Consider the following 21,213-nt stretch of genomic DNA (forward strand, 5'->3'; position numbering starts at 1 on the left):
GCTGCAGCTAGAATGGCTCGGTGCTGACATCATAGTTTCAAGTAGTAACGTCATGTGAAAGGCCTTGCAAAACACTATGACCCCAAAAAATCCAATCTAAAGTATGTTACAGGATGGGGGATGTGACTCTAAATACACACTACGGCAAAATGGCAATTTTATTGAGAAAGGTATTAGGCTCAGGGATGCTGAATGAAGGGCATTCTATTTTTGTGCCAAAGCACCAGTTGGCAAMCCGTCCCTTATGGGATTCATTGACACAAACAAACATGGGATTGTTTACTGTGATGATTAATAGTTCACTGTGATGATTAGTAGTTCACTAGTGTTCACTGTGATATAGTTCACTGTGATGATTCTGTGATAATTATTGATGCTTGTAATATTACATACATTTGCTGTGATCCACCTGTGTGAAATTCATGCGTTCACAGTACCCCCTATCAACCATAGTACAATATTCGACTTGCAAAAAGCATTCATAACTACTCATGGCTCCTTAAAACAGCATTGATAAAAGCACACATGCTTAAGATAGATTCATTATGCATTACACAGAAGTGTCTCATAAAAAAAGGAAACTGCTTGCTCCATCGTCAGTTTGAAAAAGGACAATCAGAGCCTTTCTGGGAGTTATATTGTCTGTGGATTTAGAAGCACTGAGTACTCTTAAATGCAATGCCCTGGCTTTCTCCCCATATTATTTTCCCCACAACCAAAGCTTCAACTTAACATCAGGGAGGCAYCTCTTCCCGTGAGAATCATTACCTGCACTTAACATTCTCTCCTTAGCGGCCTCATCACATAAAAACACGCTCTCTACGCCAGAGGCTGTTAGAGCTTGTTAATCTCTTTTAAATACTGAATGTCATATAAACTAAAAAATGTTTTCCAAGTTGAGAAACTCTCTTCTCCTTATCGGAATAAGATAACACAGATAAGGTCAAAACAATGCCCCATGACTATAAATGCAATATTTTGTACAGCTTATGTTACTTACACATTTTGCATATCAATATAGCAACTTATATTCATGTTTCACCCGTTTTGCAACACCTATCAGACACTATGTTTGTCATGGGAAAAGCCTCACACGGCATGCGGCAAGGTGTGCTTTTACACCTCTCCATTTTGTGTGTTCTTCTTGTTTTGTAGGACACCTCACTCCCACAGACAAGCTGGCAGGATTTTGTTTTATTGGGCTGTTCTGTTCTTCCTCTTCCCAACATGTCCATTTGCATTTTAAACATGTCAATGAAATGGCTTCCTCCTCAGCGGCTGTCGGTGAGTTTGGCAGCAGAGCATAAGGTGTCTGGTTTGTATTAAAAAAAATGCACCCTTTGGATACATATTTGTATCAGGGCAGAACACAGAGCACTTTTTGCACTTTCCATTAGCACTTATTGTATTCTTTCCAGCATGGAATTAAATGAAGTATATTTCTCGGCCTCCTTGGTTTTTCTTTTTTTACGGTTTGAGTGTGAGCACCTGCTGTACTCCATGGTCATTTTTTCTCTCACGCACCGGTCACCATTCCCCTTAGCCTGAGCACAGACCCTCAAACGTCTTTGCTACAGACAGGTAATCTGGCATTTTCCTGAAATGCCAGATGGCCAGTCCGCACCTGGCTACAGAACACATAGGTGCCACAATTACTCAATACTAGTCCGTAGACAAATGTGCGCAGGCAGCACATGGTGCTCCAGGGTGAAGACTATGTTATTTCTGCATTGATAAATGACATGACCAATCGATTAGATAGTATAAAGGTTTGTTATAAGGAACTGGATAAAAAAACGCATTTTGTGTGGGTATGTCTTCCAGAGAATCAAATGTTTGACCTACTTTTTTAGTTAACTGCAAATGACGCAGGTTATTTCTTTTTTTTCTCTTTCACTAAGTCGGATTGGGAAAAGGTGACATGTTTAAAGAGTAATTGTAACATGTTAACGTAATTGTTCTAAGCGATTCCAGACCACATTAGCACTATGATCTTAAAGGGATAGTTCACCCAAATTACAAAGGTAGATATCCTTTTGGTTTTGTTAACCTTGCTACTGTCACCAAATKCATTTTTTCTTTTGCACKTGTGTCCAAAGAACAAAGCAAGTCAATATCCCAGATGAAATCATTTTCCGTGTTTGATGTCCAAATCATTTTCAAGTAACTGTATAGACTCTTAGACCATTTTACTGTGTCAAGTAAAATATCCTGTTGTATAGTATGTAATCTGGGGGAACGACATTAACCTGCTTAGAGGAGGACAGTATTCAAAGGAACAATATTCTTTACAAACACAGGTGGTTTAGGTTTCAAGTTCAAGATTCAAGTGGTTGACCTTGCCATTCCAATGACAAAGGACTATCAATCTTGTTCAAAGATGAATCACCAACTTCCTGTTTTGCTCGTTCCTCTCCTCCCTCGCATATTGTACTGTTAGCCTCCTAGCCTCCACTCACAATGCAAATTGTCAGAGATACCATGCAGCTACGCGGGAGAGCTGCCGAGGAGTACAGCTTTTGTGCTTAATGGATTGTCGCATTTGCTCTCCTTACCGGCAGAGATCCACCATCGAGCCTCCCTAATTTGTCTTGTTACATTGAGGTTAAACATTTTATTAGTAGCTCTTTTTTTTAAATCCTCGGCTGACTTCATTATGTCAAAGCGAATGTCTTTAAGGGTGGGCGAGGCGACTGCATTAGCTTGGTGTCGCCGTAATATCCTTCCCCTAACCTTCCTCAGATTTGTGTAAGCTTACACAGAAGGTGGAATAATTCAAATAGGTACTTTAGGGGTTGGGGAAATACTAAATTTAACTGTCTGCTCGGGCATAAGAAAGATGCTGAGAATTGACATACTTTAATATTATGAAATTATGCATAAAGGACAATGACAATGCACTACTCCAGCATCATAAAAGGCCCAAGTTTAACAAAATGTAATTTGTCCCGAGAGCTGAGCTGTGTGTCGGACATAGATTTCGACAATGGGTCTTTGGTACAAGCACTCGGGAAACACAACAATATAAACATCAACCTTGTGGCCATAGCCAACGCCAGCGAGGAGTGACAGCTGGCATTTGTCAGACACGTTCTCCAACGTACCCTTTCGTCCCAAAACACAAACAGCTGTGTTATGGGGGGAAACAAATGCTACCGTGTTTTCTGTCTCTACCTGCCACATTCTGACAGGTGTCTGACACCTACTTTCTCTCACCACTCCTGTTTCTATGAGCAGGCAGGGAGGTGACAACAGCTTTCTTTTGTAATGTACGTCTGAGCTGCAGTTGTTCCTGACGGGCAAGTGTCTTCTAAAACAGTCTCGAAAATGGAAATGAGGTAGCTTGTCAGTTAAAGAGGTGGAGAGAGGGAGGGAGAGGGAGGGTGGTTGCGCAGAGGAGGAAGGGAGTGGAGGGGGGACTGTTGCTTTTGACATGTGAAAGAGGGAACAAGCTAGGCTATACCATACCTTGCTGCATGAGGGAGCCCACACCGAACCAGAAGCTGTTAAGGAGGGTGAAGTTGTTCTCCACCACATCGGATCCGGGATTGCAGGGATGGGCGTCGTACCATTCGTACGGACTGAACCTACAGGGAGACGGGTGGAGACGGATATCAGGAACAAAGGCTCCAGTGTACCACAATTTCGGCATAATAGTGTATTGTTACTGTGGGGCTCAGTTAACCCTGACGAGGCATGGGGAAAGAGATCATGTGCATTAGAATTCAATCCSTTTCTCACCAACATCAATATCAATATAGAAATAATGGGTACTCATGTAGCCCGTTATACAAAGAAAGAGAAAAATGAGTTCAAAGGAAAACTATGACTCGAAACAGTTTAATAATCAATGATATAACTGTGTTCATGCTGTAATATGGGGATGGGGGGTAATATAGGGACTTACACAGATCTGATATATTGCTCCCAAGTTTACATGTATTATGCATGGGTATACCTATCTTTGATTCATTTCATGCTCTTGGCCAGTAATCCTGTGGCTTTTGGGATGAACCATAGTAATGCATCACAAATTGGTTCTAATAAGATGGACCAGAAGCTGTGCTTAATAATACATTATAGTTCTCTGCATCGAAGGCCTCTCTGGTGGGTATAGCACTCCTGATGTGTCCTTGAGCCTAGCACTTAACCTGAATTTCGCCTGACAAAACCACCCATGAAGCGTTAGTCTACAGTGTCCCTAAAGATCTGTGCAACTGTGGGCACAAATTACGGGGTGCAAAAGGAGACATATTTTCTTATGGCTTTTTACTCACTATACAAACAAAAGACAAGCTGTAAAGATGTCCACATTTATTGTTTTCAGTAAACTTGATTGTTAGCGGTGCATTTGACATAGCATTTGTCAGTTGTGTTGACGTGCTCTTATGTGTCCTTGACGATAGCGGTGTCTGTCAACCCTGTTCAAATCAAAAAGTTTGCCGTACCTTTATGTATCTCTGTAGATATCTCGCTGTGCTCAAAGGTAGCTAACTGTACACAAAAATACCACTTTCAGGACGACAGATATTGAAATGTCATTTTGTGATAGAACGAGGCACGCAACTCTGAAAATGTAGTAGTATAAAACCTACGAAGCCTGTGGTTCCACGTACTCTACTCCACGTACTCTGCCATTTAGTGTAACATCTTCTCAAAGTGCTCCACAGCATAAATCCTTTAATGTAGATGAAACAGTCACTTTTAAAGGCAGATGGAGAGATAAAACATGGTAAATGTCAGTGCTTTCCCTTCCTGAAATTAATTTTGAAAATGTTTTCAAATACGATCTGATTTATTCAGGGTGTTTTGCTGTCAGAGGAGAGGAGAAGAAGAGGAGGCTTAGATCCTTCGAACCCAGATAGAAGCAGCATATTTTAAGAAGAGATGCTATCTACTGGCTTTCATGAACGTTCGCCAATGAGTGGAGATAATAAGGTAACTCTTTATTTGGATAGTCTATAGAGCATCTACAAATGGACTATCAGTAACATTTCAAACGTACTATCTACTAACCCTAGCACTAACCCTAATCTTAACCCTTACCCTTATTCAAAACCTAACCCTAACCGTAACCTTATCAAGCAGTTGCTATCAACAGATAGTTCGTTGATAGTATGATGCTCTACAGATAGACTATCCGGATTATCCAACTAAAGTATGACCGAAAATGGTCCCGAAAACAGTCTATTCAAAAAGAAGAGACTAAATCAAGACCTTTAAGTTAGATGTCAAATGCTAATGATCTTTTTTTACCTCGTTTTTACCTTTTTTTTACCTACCTTTAAAAAAAAAAAAAATGTTGTGTTAACAAACATTTCTAAGTGAGAACCATACATATAGTGTCAATAAAGTGTCTTCCAAAACATTTGTTCATTTAATGGAACACATAGGTTTGCATCTCCACGTTCCTCCATTTAATGGGGAAGGTGTTTAAAGATGGCGGCCTCCATTCACTAAATACAAATGAGTTGTTTACCAATTTCGCTATACTGTACATTGCTCTATGTTACAATTATTTTGTATCGTCATTAGCACAGTATGTACAGTATACATGAACACAATTTAAGCAGACAATTTGAAAAACCCAAAAAGTAGATTGTGCTGATTTATTGGCGCATTGAACCATGTCACGCCCTGTAGTTTGAAAACTCAATGGATAGTGGGAAAACCATGACGTCATATCTGAATTCCCAAAATCTTTATGCACCTTCRCCATTCACAGCGTGTTTGTCAYACTCTAATGACGCAAAAATACCTCCCATAAAATCTGTCCTCTAAGTAGTATGGATGAGAATCAGAAAGCAAACCCTCGCCTCTCCCTCATTCTAGACAGACATAGCAGAAGCACCTGAAGACGTAACTCAAAGAAATTTAAACTTAGCCAATGTGTTGCTATTTGAAAGATAAGGATGACCGGGGAAAAACTCCATTATTACACACTTGCTAGAGTGTAAGTTCTTATCAACATTGGCATGGTATAGAAGTCTTATTTTGTCATCTGTATTCCACTGCCAATTTTTAYCTTATGGAATTTCAAAGATACATTTTCCAGGTCCTGGACAGTGTATTGCAGCATTGATGCTTGTGATGATTTCTACCCCCTAGTTACATCCTTAATGTGATCCCAGGTTATAAGAGCACTGATAAGGCAAGTGCAAATACCGGGCACTGCTCAATGTTTTCTCTCTTTCGTACTTAGAGAATGGTTGCTTGTGATTTATTTTCTGTTTTCATACTTCTGTAAGCACTCAAGTAGGTTTCTCATATTGTTGACCTATGGTCATGAACTCCAAGATGGCTGTGGAACAACATAAGGCTTAGTTCTCTTCTCGTGGGTGCCTGCTCAGTGACCTGGATCATGATTGTCCAGAAAWGCTTTTGACTTCAAATGTGTCTGAATTGTATTAAACTATAGACTATCAGTACAGTATGTGCCTACCTGATATTGAACACATACATTTGCCTCTTTCGTCAAAGCGTTCTGGTTTTTCCAACATCTCAAGCACCCATACATCTTTTGGCTCTAAGCACTTCTGCTCGCTTTCTAGGCAGGTCTCCAAAGAATGATGCAACAGTCAGAGATGATTTTCTACTTGTGCTTACAAAAACAGGGTGCTAAAATGAGCTTGTGAGCTTGTCTCAAGACATAATGGGAGAGGGTTGAGGAGAGCAGCTGGCTCCTCTCAGCCCCAAGCCCCTTCAAAAGCTCTACATTGTCAGAACTTCCTCAAGCACCACTCCGCATTTGGAGGCACCAGGAAGTGGTGAGAAGTAGTGACAATGACCACAGAAAGCGAGCAGGATGCCTGCAAGTGGCACATGGGTTCTTTTCTTTCTCTCTTATGTAAATAATTCCATAGAAAGTCTCAGGAACACATTTGGAACACATAGGGAAATATTGAAAAAAATCAGAGATACCCTGACCTCAATCCATACTAATTTCAACTTTCAATTATTTTCAATGATTTGTGGGGAATGTGGAAAAGATAACAAGCACAGATAAATGTCATGAGAGACATTTCTTTTTTTATTATCACATTTCTTTCTCCAGGTATCGGTAGGTATTTATTTTTATACATTTGAAAGACGAAAGTTACAACTGCAGAGAAATTATACAGGAAACGCTTTGAATTGGAGAGAATAACTTCGCTAGTGGTTTGCTACTCTCATCTTTTGCKTCCACTGCTGGGCTCCACAGAGAGCCCACGCTGACATAACTGCCTTGATCACTACCCACCAGCTCACACAAAATTTTGGACTTGTACCTTCTCTTACCCCCAACTGATGAAATCACTTGAGACCATCATTGACTGACTCGGTTCTGCAGAGATTCAGATTGGCCAGCCTCAATTTGTGCACTATATCCTTCCAGATAAAACATTTCCACATCGCTGCAACAATACACAGTTGGGGGCATTAAAACGTTAGGTTGCGCCTTGGTTTTGGCATGTTCAACATGGTGCTCCCCTAGTGAGAGACAGTGTTGTCACAAAAAACTGTATCGCTGCACAAWTTTTTTTTTAACTAACTTTTTCGTGCCTGCAAATACAAGTAGAATAAACAAAATATATCACTCTCAATAAAATTCAATGAACACAAACACACACAGGCAGAACAAGAAAAGTCTGGGACTCACCTGGCGATGACGAAGAGAACACAGCTGACGCCTAGGTAGGCCAGCAGGATGTAGACCCAGATGTCCGGGGTCATGGGGTTGAGGAAGGAGAAGAAGCCGTTGTTGGTGGTGTTGGGCTTGCGGTACAGGATGCTGATGCCCATGCTCATGAAGGGCTTGGAGAAGTCCACGACCTTCTCACGCAGGTAGGTAATGGTAAGAGGGGCCACAGCCAAGTCGGCTCTCTGTAGGGGAGACAAGAGAAGGGACGATCAGTCAAACGATAAGACCCTTTCACTAGCTTTATTACCTTTGTTACCCCAAAGCCATAAGACTGCTGAACAGTTAATTAAGCGGCTACCCGGATTTTCTGCTTTCACCCCCTACCTACGGTACATAGCGTTTCAATCAATCACCTAACCTAACCAAACCGACATGTACATATTACCTCGATCAATCACCCAACTACCTCGTACTCCAGTACACTGACTCGGTACAGGTAATCCTTGTACGTAGCTTGTATATAGCCTCATTATTGTTATTTTAGTGTCATTTTATTTGTATCTATTTGTTAATCCTCTTACTTTTTAACTGCATTATTGGGAAAGGACTCGTCAGTAAGCGTTTCACAGTAAAGTCTACACTTGTTGTATTGATTTGATTTGAGCTTCTTTTGCTGGTACTTTCATATGTTCTTCAGGTATTTTTGAAAATCATAGATCTGCATGAACCATTGTTGTTACACCAAAAAGGTACATGCAACTTGAAAACCAGTTAGAGGAAGAATAAAGTACATTACATTGGTAGTTTCATAACAAGTATTATTAAGTCCTGTAACATATGACATCATTTGATCAAATCAAAGTTCTATTGAACTTCACACCAAAGTAATTTTGCAGAGATCACAGGTTGCCCCCTCCCTCCAAATATTCGCCAATCTTTTTTTTACATGAGAGATGACAAACACCCGCCCTAATGAATCACAAGAAACAAGGGCCATTCTCACATGCCTTCCCACCAGCTTCTCCCCATGCCTCCACTATCTGGAGCCTGGTGCCTTCTGACTAGGCTAGTATAGCTCTCTGMGATACTGCCCTGGCAGGGTCTGACGGTGAATGTTGCGGCCCATGATTTTGCGTCTGGCTGCATATTCAGAAGGTTACCGTTTACAAGGCCTCCCCCCACACCTCAAACATGTCAGGGTTGAACAGGAGATTAATGAAACCAGTTGCTTGGTTCACGCTTGGATTGCTCCCTTCCTCGGAAACAAAGGAAACTCACAAAGGGGTTTGGACCAATCTCCTTTTCTTCCTTTTTGAGTGGTGGCATAGCAACAAAGCTCAGTGTGCTAGCACCAGAACATCCCTGATGGAGGTCAGTTAAATTAGGTATTGGTGAGTACATTGGAAAGTGTGGAGGATGTCTATTCCTGTAGATCATATGAAGGTCTGAATTACCAGAACCCTGCTCCCTACAGGCTCAGAAGCATTCCAAGAAAGTGCTCATAAGTATTCCAAGAAACAAATGTAGCAATTAATTGCCCCCCCCCCCATGTGTAATTTGTAATGTATGTACAAGGCTGACAATGCATCGAATCAATCCCCTTCATTTCTTAGCTTAGCTGACATTACAATGTCAGAGCAATAACCTCTAAAATTAGAAAACAAATGCTTTTGTGGTGTTAAGAAAGTAACTCAAGGACATTTTTTTTGCTGTCGCTACCACATAGCTCAGTCACTCCCCCCTTCCAAAAGAATKACTAATTACTATTCTAACATTCAGAGCAGTCAATGGGGGTCAGTATAAGAAAATGGTCGAACTCCGCGTGTGACCGTTTGGATTATACCTGCGCCTGTGGCCAACACTGTGGTGGCTAAACACAAGAAAGCCTAACAAAGAGAGACAGTGTGGGCACAGCCAATCTGTCATGTGGTGCAATCCACTGTGCCCTCATTAAACATGTACATTTACAACACACACCCGCTTCCTCTGTTCTCTGCCGTCGACCGCCGCTTTTCAAGCTAGCTGCCACTCAACCGGAATACCTAGCAGCAGGTGATCCCAGCCAATCTCAGCCATCCCTATGGTGGGCTAATATACACGCTGCACGGCTATTTTTTGCTTACACACGTATTGCCGAGCACACGCGTGATAACCTAATAGTACCCTGCTGAGTGCCACATGGCTCTGTGTTATCTGTGGGCGCGCAGATGGTATTGTAAGCTTAGAGCTGTGCTACCTCCATACTGCCACACCTGATAACATTCTGTAGGATTCATACAATTACACCAACACTACCGGTCAAAAGATTTAGAACACCTACTCATTCAAGGTTTATTTTTTATTTTTACTATTTTGTACATTGTAGAATAATAGTGAAGACATCACAACTATGAAATAACACATATGGAATCATGTAGTAACCAATAACGTGTTAAACAAATATATATTTTTATATTTGAGATTCTTCAAATATCCACCCTTTGCCTTGATGACAGCTTTTCAAACTCTTGGCATTCTCTCAACCAGCTTCACCTGGAGTTCCCACATATGCTGAGCACTTGTTGGCTTCTTTTCCTTTACTCTGCGGTCCGACTCATCCCAAACCATCTCAATTTGGTTGAGGTCGGGGAATTGTGGAGGCCAGGCCCCACTAATCCCAAACCAGATGGGGTGGAGTATTGCTGCATAATTCTGTGGTAGCCATGCTGGTTAAGTGTGCCTTGAATTCTAAATAAATCACAGACAGTGTCACCAGAAATGTACCCCCACACCATAACACCTCCTCCTCCTCCATGCTCTATGGTGGGAAATACACATGCAGAGATCATCCGTTCACCTACACCACATCTCACAAAGCTCAAATAATCTATTGAGCTCACAACGCAACGAAATAATCTATTATCGTAAAGGAAATCATTCTATTAACTATCACCCTCAAGCACTTAAGGAGATTACGAAGATCATGGATACATTAGAACTAGTGGATATATGGAGGTTGAAAAACCCTGACCTAGTGAAATATACATGGAGGAGGCTTAATCAAGCTAGCCATCTTGATTACTTCATATTCTTGCTCTTGCTGGCATCAAACGTTTAAAAAAAGTGTTAATAGGAGACTGAATGCGATCGGACCACCATCTAATTGTCCTCCATATAACTCTTACAGAATTTCCACATGGACGGGGATATTGGAAATTTAATCAAAGCCTATTGGATGACAATTTGTTCTTAACTAAGACAAAATAATTCATAATTKACTTTTTTTGTACAACATAGGTACAGCAGATCCCCTTATTGAATGGGACACTTTCAAATGTACTTTTAGAGGCCATTCAATACAATGCTCATCGTTAAAACAAAAATAGTTTTGGTCAAAAGAGATTAGACTAATAAAGGAAATAGAGGAAGTAACAGCGCAGGTAGATGGTAATAGAAACTGCACTATAGAGGCACAAAATAAGTTAGAGGTAAACAAAAAGAAATGGAGGTTCTTATTCAAGAACGATCAAGTGTAATGTATTACAAAAATATAGCGAATTGGATGGAAAATGGGGAAAAATGCACAAAATYTTTCTTGAATCTTCAACACAGAAATTCTACCAAAAATAATTTACAGAAACTCGTTACAAATGATGGAGTTATCTATGATTCACCAAATTTACAGAAAGACCGGTGTGAAGGCCAACTTACAGAAGAGGAACTTTTTGAGGCAATAAAATCTTTCAGTCTGGAAAAACACCAGGGCTTGATGGTATATCAGACATTTAATTAGTCTTATACAAATGGTAGACTTTTAGGTACTCAAAAAGAAGGTCTGATTTCATTACTACTAAAACAGGACCCAGGTGGTAAGTATAAAGATCCAGTCCATTTAAAAAACTGGAGGCCTCTAACACTTCAATGTTGTGATGCGAAAATCCTGGCGAAATGCATAGCATACAGAATAAAAAAGGTTATACCATCCTGATCAGACAGGTTTTTTACATGGACAATATATTGGAGATAATATACGACAATTACTTGAAACAATTGAACATTCTGAAACATTGAAGATACCAGGTCTGGTCTTCATAKTAGATTTTGAAAAGGCATTTGATAAAGTACAATTAGATTTTAAATATAAATGCCTGGAATACTTAAATTTTGGTGAATCTCTTATACAATGGGTTACATTTATGTACAGCATCCCCACATGTAAAATAGTAAACAATGGTTAATTCTCAGAAAGTATTGAGCTTTTAGAGGAGTAAAACAAGGCTGTCTGTTGTCTCCATATCAATTTATTATGGCCATTGAAATGCWAGCTATTAAAATTAGATCCAACAAGAACATCAAGGGGTTAGAAATCCAGGGGATAAAAACAAAAGTGTCAATGTAAGCTGATGACTCTAGTTTTTTCTTAAGTCTGCAATCTGGATCCCTGCACAGTCTCATTTGAAGATCTTGATCACTTTGCTAGCCCTGTAGTTTACCAATAAAATGGGCAGATGGTGAAGTAGACATGCTTGGTATTCATATCTCAAAAAATATAAATGAACTTCCTACAATTAATTTCAATAGAATGTTAGCAAAAATAGATTTCTTTTTGCAACTATGGAGAAGTAAATACTTGTCTATTTACGGAAAAATTACATTGATTAACTCTTTGGTCCTATCACAGTTTACTTACTTACTAATGGCATTGCCTACTCTAGATGATTTGTTTTTAAAATCATATGAGCAAGCAAAACATATTTAATTTTATTTGGAATGCTAAGCCAGACAAAATTAAACGTGCCTATTTATATAATGAATATGAGTTTGGGGGGCTAAAATTATTAAATATTAAAGTATTAAACCTCTCACTAAAAGCTTCATTCATACATAAGTTATACTTAAACCCCAAATGGTTCTCCAGTAGATTATTAAGAAAAGCTCATCCTTTGTTCAAAAATTGCTTTTTTGCCTTCATACAGATTACAAATTCTAATTTCCGACTAATTGAAAATWAMATTTTGTTGACAGTATCACCCTTTCTTTAACAAGCCATACAAAGCTGGTTACAATTTCAGTTTTATCCTCCAGAAAAGATAGAACAAATATTACAATAAATGTTATGGTTAAACTCAAATATATTGATAAACCAAAAAAATAGTTTTATAGATTTTTTCAAAAATTAATTAATGATATAATGAATAGAAATGGAGTTATGTCACATATGCAGTTATCGAAAATATATGGGAATATCTACTCAATCCAAACTTACAACCAACTGATTGCAGCACTACCACAAAAATGGAGGCGGCAACTGGAAAACAGAGAAGGTAGAGAACTTGTTTGTCTGCMATTTATTAAAGGTACAAATAGAAAAATATACCAGTTTCATCTGAGGACAAAAATGTTGACAGCTGCGCCATACAGGTTGCAAAATAAATGGCACATGGTTTAAGAACTGGTACAAAAAACTACACTTGACTCAACACGTAGAGTTTTTCAATTTAAATTATTATATCAAATTCTTGCCACCAACAGAATGCTATATATATTGGGCATACAATAATCTCAGCTCTGTAGATTTTGTTGCGAAGAGACAGAATCAATAGATCACTTATTCTGGTACTGCCCCTACGTAGCTTGTTTCTGGTCACAGGTTCAGGAATGGTTAAAAAATCACAACATGCACTTAAAAATAATATACGATTAAAAAGATTCATACATTTTGTAAAACATCACAGCACAATTGAAAAAATATATGGCACATGGAAACCAAACAAGGGCGGTCTATGGTGATAGGTGGGATGGGCTGAGAGTGGCTGAGGGTTGGGATTAAAGAGTTTTCTTGGTAATGTATTGTTGTTATATACATTTTTCTTAATTTTTTTAATTTAACCTTTATTTAAGCAGGTAGGCCAGTTGAGAACAAGTTATCATTTACAACTGCGACCTGGCCAAGATAAAGCAAATCAGTGCGACACAAACAACAACAGAGTTACACATGGAATAAACAAACGTACAACACAATAGAAAAATAAAGTCTATATGCATTGTGTGCAAATGGCGTGAGGAGGTAAGGCAATAAATAGGCCATAGTAGCGAAGTAATTACAATTTAACAAATTAACACTGGAGTGATAGATGTGCAGATGATGATGTGCAAGTAGAAATAATGGTGTGCAAAAGAGCAAAAAAGTAAATAAAAACAATATGGGGATGAGGTAGGTAGAYTGGATGGGCTATTTACAGATGGGCTGTGTACAGCTGTAGCAATCGGTTAGATGCTCAGATCGCTGATTTTTAAAGTTAGTGAGGGAGATATAAGTCTCCAACTTCAGCGATTTTTGCAATTCGTTCCAGTCATTGGCAGCAGAGAACTGGAAGGAAATGCGGCCAAACGAAGTGTTGGCTTTGGGGATGACCAGTGAGATATACCTGCTGGAGCGCGTGCTATGGGTGGGTGTTGTTATCGTGACCAGTGAGCTGAGATAAGGCGGAGCTTTACCTAGCAAAGACTTATAGATGACCTGGAGCCAGTGGGTCTGGCAACGAATATGTAGCGAGGGCCAGCCGACGAGAGCGTACAGGTCGCAGTGGTGGGTGGTATATGGGGCTTTGGTGACAAAATGGATGACAATGTGATAGACTGCATCCAGTTTTCTGAGTAGAGTGTTGGAGGCTATTTTGTAAATGACATCACCGAAGTTGAGGATCGGTAGGATAGTCAGTTTTACGAGTGTATGTTTGGCAGCGTGAGTGAAGGAGGCTTTGTTGCGAAATAGGAAGCCGATTGTAGATTTAATTTTGAATTGGAGATGTTAAATGAGTCTGGAAAGAGATTTTACAGTCTAGCCAGACACCTAGGTATTTGTAGTTGTCCACATATTCTAAGTCAAAACCGTCYAGAGTAGTGATGCTAGTCGGGCGGGCGGGTGCSGGCAGGGATCGGTTGAAAAGCAAGCATTTCGTTTTATTAGCGTTTAAGAGCAGTTGGAGGCCACGGAAGGAGTGTTTTATGGCATTGAAGCTCGTTTGGAGGTTTGTTAACACAGTGACCAAAGAAGGGCCAGATGTATACAGAATGGTGTTGTCTGCGTAGAGATGGATAAGGGAATCACCCGCAGCAAAAGCGACATCATTGATATATACAGAGAAAAGATTCGGCCCGAGAATTGAACCCTGTGGTACCCCCATAGAGACTGCCAGAGGTCCAGACAACAGGCCCTCCGATTTGAACACTGAACTCTATCTGAGAAGTAGTTGGTGAACCAGGCGAGGCAGTCCAAGGCTGTTGAGTCTGCCGCTAAGAATACGTGAATGACAGAGTCGAAAGCCTTGGCCATGTCGATGAAGACGGCTGCACAGTACTGTCTTTTATCGATGGCTGTTATGATATCGTTTAGGACCTTGAGTGTGGCTGAGGTGCACCGTGACAAGCTCAGAAACCGGATTGCACAGCGGAGAAGGTACGGTGGGATTCGAAATGGTCAGTGATCTGTTTATTAACTTGGCTTTCGAAGACTTTAGAAAGGCAGGGCAGGATGGATATAGGTCTGTAACAGTTTGGGTTTAGTGTGTCACCCCTTTGAAGAGGGGGATGACCGCGGCAGCTTTCCAATCTTCAGGGATCTCGGATGATACGAAAGAGAGGTTGAACAGACTGGTAGTAGGGGTTGCAACAATGAATTTTAGAAGAGAGGGTCCAGATTGTCTAGCCCAGCTGATTTGTACGGGTCCAGATTTTACAGCTCTTTCAGAACATCTGTATCTGGATTTGTGTGAAGGAGAAGCTGGGGAGGCTTGGCAAGTAAATGCGGGGGGTGTGGAGCTGTTGGCTGGGATTGGGGGTACAATGTATATATAAAAGTACCATGTATGTAAAATGTAAATAGGTAAAAGGTAAAAGGTAAAATGTACGTATATGTAGCAAAAAAGCTGTAAAAAACAATCTATATTTGTCCCCCTAAGGAGGTTTTAAAAATGTAAAATTAAAAACTCTGGATCTTTTATTCCTGTGGCGGAATGACCATGTCTTAAAGTAATGATGGACTGTAATTTCTCTTTGCTTATTTGAGCTGTTCTTGCCATAATATGGGCTTGGTCTTTTACCAAATAGGGCTATCTTGTGTTTACCCCTTACCTTGTCACAACACAACTGATTGGCTCAAACGCATTAAGAAGGAAAGAAATTCCACAAATTCACTTTTAAGAAGGCACACCTGGTAATTGAAATGCATTCCATGTGACTACTTCATGAAGCTGCTTGAGAGAATGCCAAGAGTGTGCAAAGCTGTCATCAAGGCAAAGGTTGGCTATTTGAAGAATCTCAAATATATTTTGATTTCTTTAACACTTTTTTGGTTAGTACATGATTCCATTTGTTATTTCATAGTTTTGATGTATTCACTATTATTCTACAATGTAGAAAATAGTCAAATTGAATGATAATCTTGGACAGCGCYGGAGAACATATCGSCATATTTCCTGTACCTCTTAACTCGATTGTTTTACAAAGATTTGCACACGGTGCTCCAACTGCCTCACTGTCCACCACTGTTTCAATTTGCATATATGACTAGAGAAATGTTGTCCCTGGTAATTCCATCGTCTGACTACAGTACCTCCCCCTTGAATAGCAAAGGATTGTAGAGTGATAATGGCATTTGCATTACTATAACATCATCCTATCCTTCAAGTAGACTTCTAAAGCACAAAAACACTATAATGTAGCAGAATAATGTAGCTGTGGTTGTTGATGCAATTGAAAGTCATGCTGCCCGTCCGTCAAAATGACAGCTCTGACCACTATCCCGCCCTCAGTAGTCAAAACCCCCTCCGCGTACCACTGTAAAACCAATCAGGTCTGCGACCCTCAGATAGAGACAACACAKGTACGTGCCTAGAACTGCAAATAAAGCCCCTTTTCAATCCAATATCTTGCCAAGGTCCCAAGTCCAGTCTGCTATCTCTACATGTAGACAATGAGATGTGTGGATTGCTGTGGTGTGCATCGGTCTCGCCGTAACCTTCCTGTGTATCTCTCGGAGCAAGAGATWAATTGAAAAGAAACAAATGATGTGTTAAGCTCGCTATTAATACTGGCATCAACATCATGATTAATTGGATCATCTATTGTGACTAAATCAAGTTTAACATGACCTGTTGCATAATTTAACGCCTTTCCCACAATGCCCTTTGGCGTTGTAGTGAGCTTTGACGACTCAGAGGAAAGCAAAGGCCGCTATGCTACATGGGCACGGAAGGCTTTTTGTATTTAATTAGCCTCAACACACACACTCTTTCTCATTCAATATTTATCCCATTTGTATTTACACACAACAGCCTATTAATCATGTATATTATGCACATACACATGTGTATGCATAGACAGAAATATATTCACCTGATGCACACAAAGTTGGCCTTGTAGGTGAGASACAATGCAATACTTCTGTCTTAGTTTATTCAATAGTACAATCTCAGGAAATGTATGGAAAAACACTAACCCAGCTACATGCATGTTTTTAGTTTTTAGAAATCAGAGACCATTTGCTCCTTCCTACATGTTGACAAAAGGTGACATCAGACATACCAACAAAGACTTTATTTTTGTCAAACCACATTTGCTTCTTTGTTTGACAGAGCTCGGTGACCTACAAAGATGAATGAAGGCTTACAACTGCTTTTAATAAATCCACACGACTACTTCACTGTTGAGTAATGAAACTATGATTTATGTGAGATTGTGGGCTGGCAGGACGAATCAGCTGAAAACAACCGCAGACGGCTTTGTTTTGCTTGWCGTCTTCCTTAAACCAATGAATTTATCTAGCAACTGTAGGTGACCCGTTGGATCACTAGTAAACRRCAGCATTGTAATGTTGCGTGGTCATCCCAACACAACATGGGTTAATAAATATTTGTTTGCTGTCAGTGTCATCTGAGCTCATACCTCTGTTGATTTGCATAAAAGCATCCCAGAAACATATCCATGACTTCCATTGGATTGTCAGGTATGCGTAAATGGCTGTAAGGGAGTCAGGTGCAGGAGAGCAGATATTGGGTAGCCAACGGAGCCTTTTATTTAGGCGAACCAAAAGCACACGGCAAAGTGAACACGAAATAACAATACGGGTTAACATAACCCAGCGCAACAGACTAAAGTGYGCATAACATGAAACAGAATAAATAATACCACACAAAGACATGGGGGAAACAGAGGGTTAAATACACAACACATAATGAGGGAAATGAGAACCAGGTGTGTGGGAAAACAAGACAAGACAAATGGAAAATGAATGATGGATCGGCGATGGCTAGAAGACCGGCGACGTCGACCGCCGAGCACCGCCCGAACAAGGAGAGGCATCGACTTCGGCAGAAGTCGTGACAGTACCCGTCGCACGTCGACACCGGCCTCGGGGACAACCCGGAGTACAAGGCGCAGGRCGATCCGGATGGAGACGGTGGAACTCTCGCAGCAGGGAAGGATCCAACACGTCCTCCACYGGGAACCCAGCATCTCTCCTCCGGACCATACCCCTCCCAGTCCACGAGGTACTGAAGGCCCCTCGCCCGACGTYTCGAAACCAATATGGAACGAACGGAGTACGCCGGGACCCCCTCGATGTCCAGAGGGGGCGGAGGAACCTCCCGCACCTCAGACWTCTGGAGCAGGCCAACCACCACCGGCCTGAGGAGAGACAMAAGGAASGAGGGGTTAATSCGGTAATCGGGGGGAAGCTGTAACCTGTAACAAACCTCGTTCACTCTCCTCAGGACTTTAAATGGCCTCACAAACCGCGGACCCAACTTCCGGCAGGGCAGGCGGAGGGGCAGGTTTCGGGTCGAGAGCCAGACCCGGTTCCCCGGTGCGAACTCCGGGGCCTCACTACGGTGACGGAAAGTTGGCGCAGCACAGCGCGCTGAAGGTGAACATGGGCGGCATCCCATGTTTCCTCCGCACGCCGGAACCAGTCGTCCATCGCAGGAGCTTCGGTCTGACTCTGATGCAAAGGAGCCAAACCGGCTGATACCCCAATACACACTGAAAGGGTGAGAGGTTAGTGGAGGAGTGGTGGAGCGAGTTCTGGGCCATCATGCCCAGGGCACGAAYGCTTYCCACTCCCCCGGCCAGTCCTGGCAATAGGACCTCAGAAACCTACCCACATCCTGGTTAACTCTCTCCACCTGCCGTTACTCTCGGGGTGAAAACCTGAGGTAAGGCTGACCGAGACCCCCAGACGTTCCATGAACACCTTCCAGACCCTCGAAGTGAACTGGGGACCTCGATCAGACACTATGCCGGAAGACGTGCGTAAACAAGGCCTCCGCAGTCTGTAGGGCCGTAGGGAGACCGGGCAGAGGGAGGAGATGGCAGGACTTAGAGAAACGATCCACAACCACCAGGATCGTGGTGTTTCCCTGTGATGGGKGAAGATCGGTCATGAAATYGATTGACAGGTGTGACCATGGCCGCTGTGGAACGGGTAAGGGATGTAACTTAWCTCTGGGCAGGTGCCTAGGAGCCTTACACTGGGCGCACACTGATCAGGAGGAAACATAAACCCTCACGTCCTTAGCCAAAGTGGGCCACCAGTACTTCCCGCTCAGACAGCGCACCGTCCGACCRATGCCTGGATGACCAGAGGAGGGTGACGTGTGKGCCCAATAGATCAGCCGGTCACGGACAGCAGACGGAATGTACAGACGCCCAGCGGGACACTGGAGGGGAGCGGGCTCTGTACGCAACGCCCGCTCAATGTCCGCGTCCAGCTCCCACACTACCAGCGCCACCAGGCAGGAGGCCGGGAGTATGGGAGTGGGATCCATGGGCCGCTCCTCTGTGTCATACAGCCGGGACAGTGCGTCTRACTTCACGTTCTGGGAACCTGGTCTGTAAGAAAGGGTGAAAACAAACAGGTGAAAAACATGACCCTCCTTGCCTGGCGAGGGTTCAGTCTCCTCGCCGCCCGGATGTACTCCAGATTGCGGTGGTCAGTCCAGATGAGAAGGGTGTTTAGCCCCCTCAAGCCAATGTCTCCACGCCTTCAAAGCCTTGACAACAGCCAACAACTCCCGGTCCCCCACGTCATAGTTTCGCTCTGCCGGGCTGAGCTTCTTCGAGAAGAAAGCACAGGGGCGGAGCTTCGGTGGCGTACCTGAKYGCTGAGAGAGCACAGCTCCTATCCCAGCCTCGGATGCGTCCACMTCCACTATGGATGCCAAAGAGGGATCCAGATGAGCCAGCACGGGAGCCGAGGTAAACAGAGCCCTCAGGTGACCAAAAGCCCTCTCCGCCTCAGCTGTACACTGCAACCGCACCGGGCCCCCCTTCAGCAGTGAGGTAATGGGAGCCGCTACCTGACCAAAACCTTGGATAAACCTCCAGTAGTAGTTGGCAAACCCTAAAAACCGCTGAACCTCCTTTACCGTGGTGGGAGTCGGCCAATTACGCACGGGTGCAATGCGGTCACTCTCCATCTCCACCCCTGAGGTGGAAATGCGATACACTAGGAAGGAGACGGACTGTTAAAAGAACAGGCATTTCTCAGCCTTGGCGTACAGKTCATGCTCCAACAGTCAACCAAGCACCTTGCGCACMAAGGACACATGCTCGGCGCGTGTAGCGGAGTATATCAGAATGTCATCAATATACACCACTACACCCTGCCCATGCAGGTCCCTGAAAATCTTGTCTACAAAGACTTGGAAGACTGATGGAGCATTCATCAACCCATACGGCATGACGAGGTACTCATAGCGCCCAGGAGGTGTATCTGAAAGGCCGTCTCCACTCATCTCCCTCCCGGATACGCAACCAGTAAGATGCCGCTCCTGATGATCTAGTTTGGTGAAGAAGCGCACCCCGTGCAATTGACTCTATCCGCTGTGGCTACTGAGCCGGTAGCAGGGTAATCAGTATGCCCTCTACAGTGATCATTGATTAGCACGGACCCGATAGTCAATGAATGTGGTGCAGACCCGCCCTCCTTGCTTTCCTCACATAAAATTAAACGTTGAGGGAGGGAAGATGAGCATGGGACCGAATGTATAATCCCCTGAACGCAGGGATTGGAGACCCTGACGGCAGTGGATTTGTTTCTCATAGCCTCCCGTCTCCGCCCTGTGAGAGGGATACCAACGTGGACTGCCTGGGAAGTGCAGTGCCTACCAAGGAGATCTATCGCACAATCGTCGATGAGGTGGTAATTGAGTCGCCTTTCTTTTTAGAGAAGGCGAGAAGCCAAATCGGCATCATTCAGGGGAATGCGCACGGTGAGAGGCCTGTCTGGACTCTCCACCGTAGTGGCACCAACGGAAACCCCTAAACACTTACCTGAGCACTCTCGCGACCACCCTGTGAGAGCCCTCTGTGGCCAAGAAACAGTGGGGTTAAGACAAGTTAACCAGGGTAGGCCCAGCCCCACGGGAAACGCAGGAGAGTCAATAATAAAGAGACTAATTCTCTCCGTATGACCCCCATGCGTCACCATGCCCAAAGGAGCGGTGACCTCCCTAATCAACCCTGACCATAATGGTCGACTATCTAAGGCGTGAACGGGGAAGAGCACATCCACGGGAACGATGGGGATCCCTAAACTATGGGAAAATTATCTG

At 42.7% G+C, this 21,213-nt stretch overlaps 1 protein-coding gene across 1 annotated transcript in view; it reads right to left on the reverse strand.

The window, feature by feature from the left end:
- The window catches only part of LOC111959035 (glutamate receptor ionotropic, kainate 3), a 149,684-nt gene that overhangs the window by 20,576 nt on the left and 107,895 nt on the right, over nucleotides 1-21,213 (reverse strand). Inside the window, exons 11-12 of the mRNA XM_070437366.1 lie at nucleotides 7,640-7,863; nucleotides 3,469-3,587 (exon numbers count right to left, since the gene is read on the reverse strand). Coding sequence (XP_070293467.1) covers nucleotides 3,469-3,587; nucleotides 7,640-7,863 — 343 coding nt within the window. The remainder of the gene's footprint in view (nucleotides 1-3,468; nucleotides 3,588-7,639; nucleotides 7,864-21,213) is intronic.

This window comes from Salvelinus sp. IW2-2015, linkage group LG35 (assembly GCF_002910315.2).
Source record: "Salvelinus sp. IW2-2015 linkage group LG35, ASM291031v2, whole genome shotgun sequence".
NCBI lineage: Eukaryota > Metazoa > Chordata > Actinopteri > Salmoniformes > Salmonidae > Salvelinus > Salvelinus sp. IW2-2015.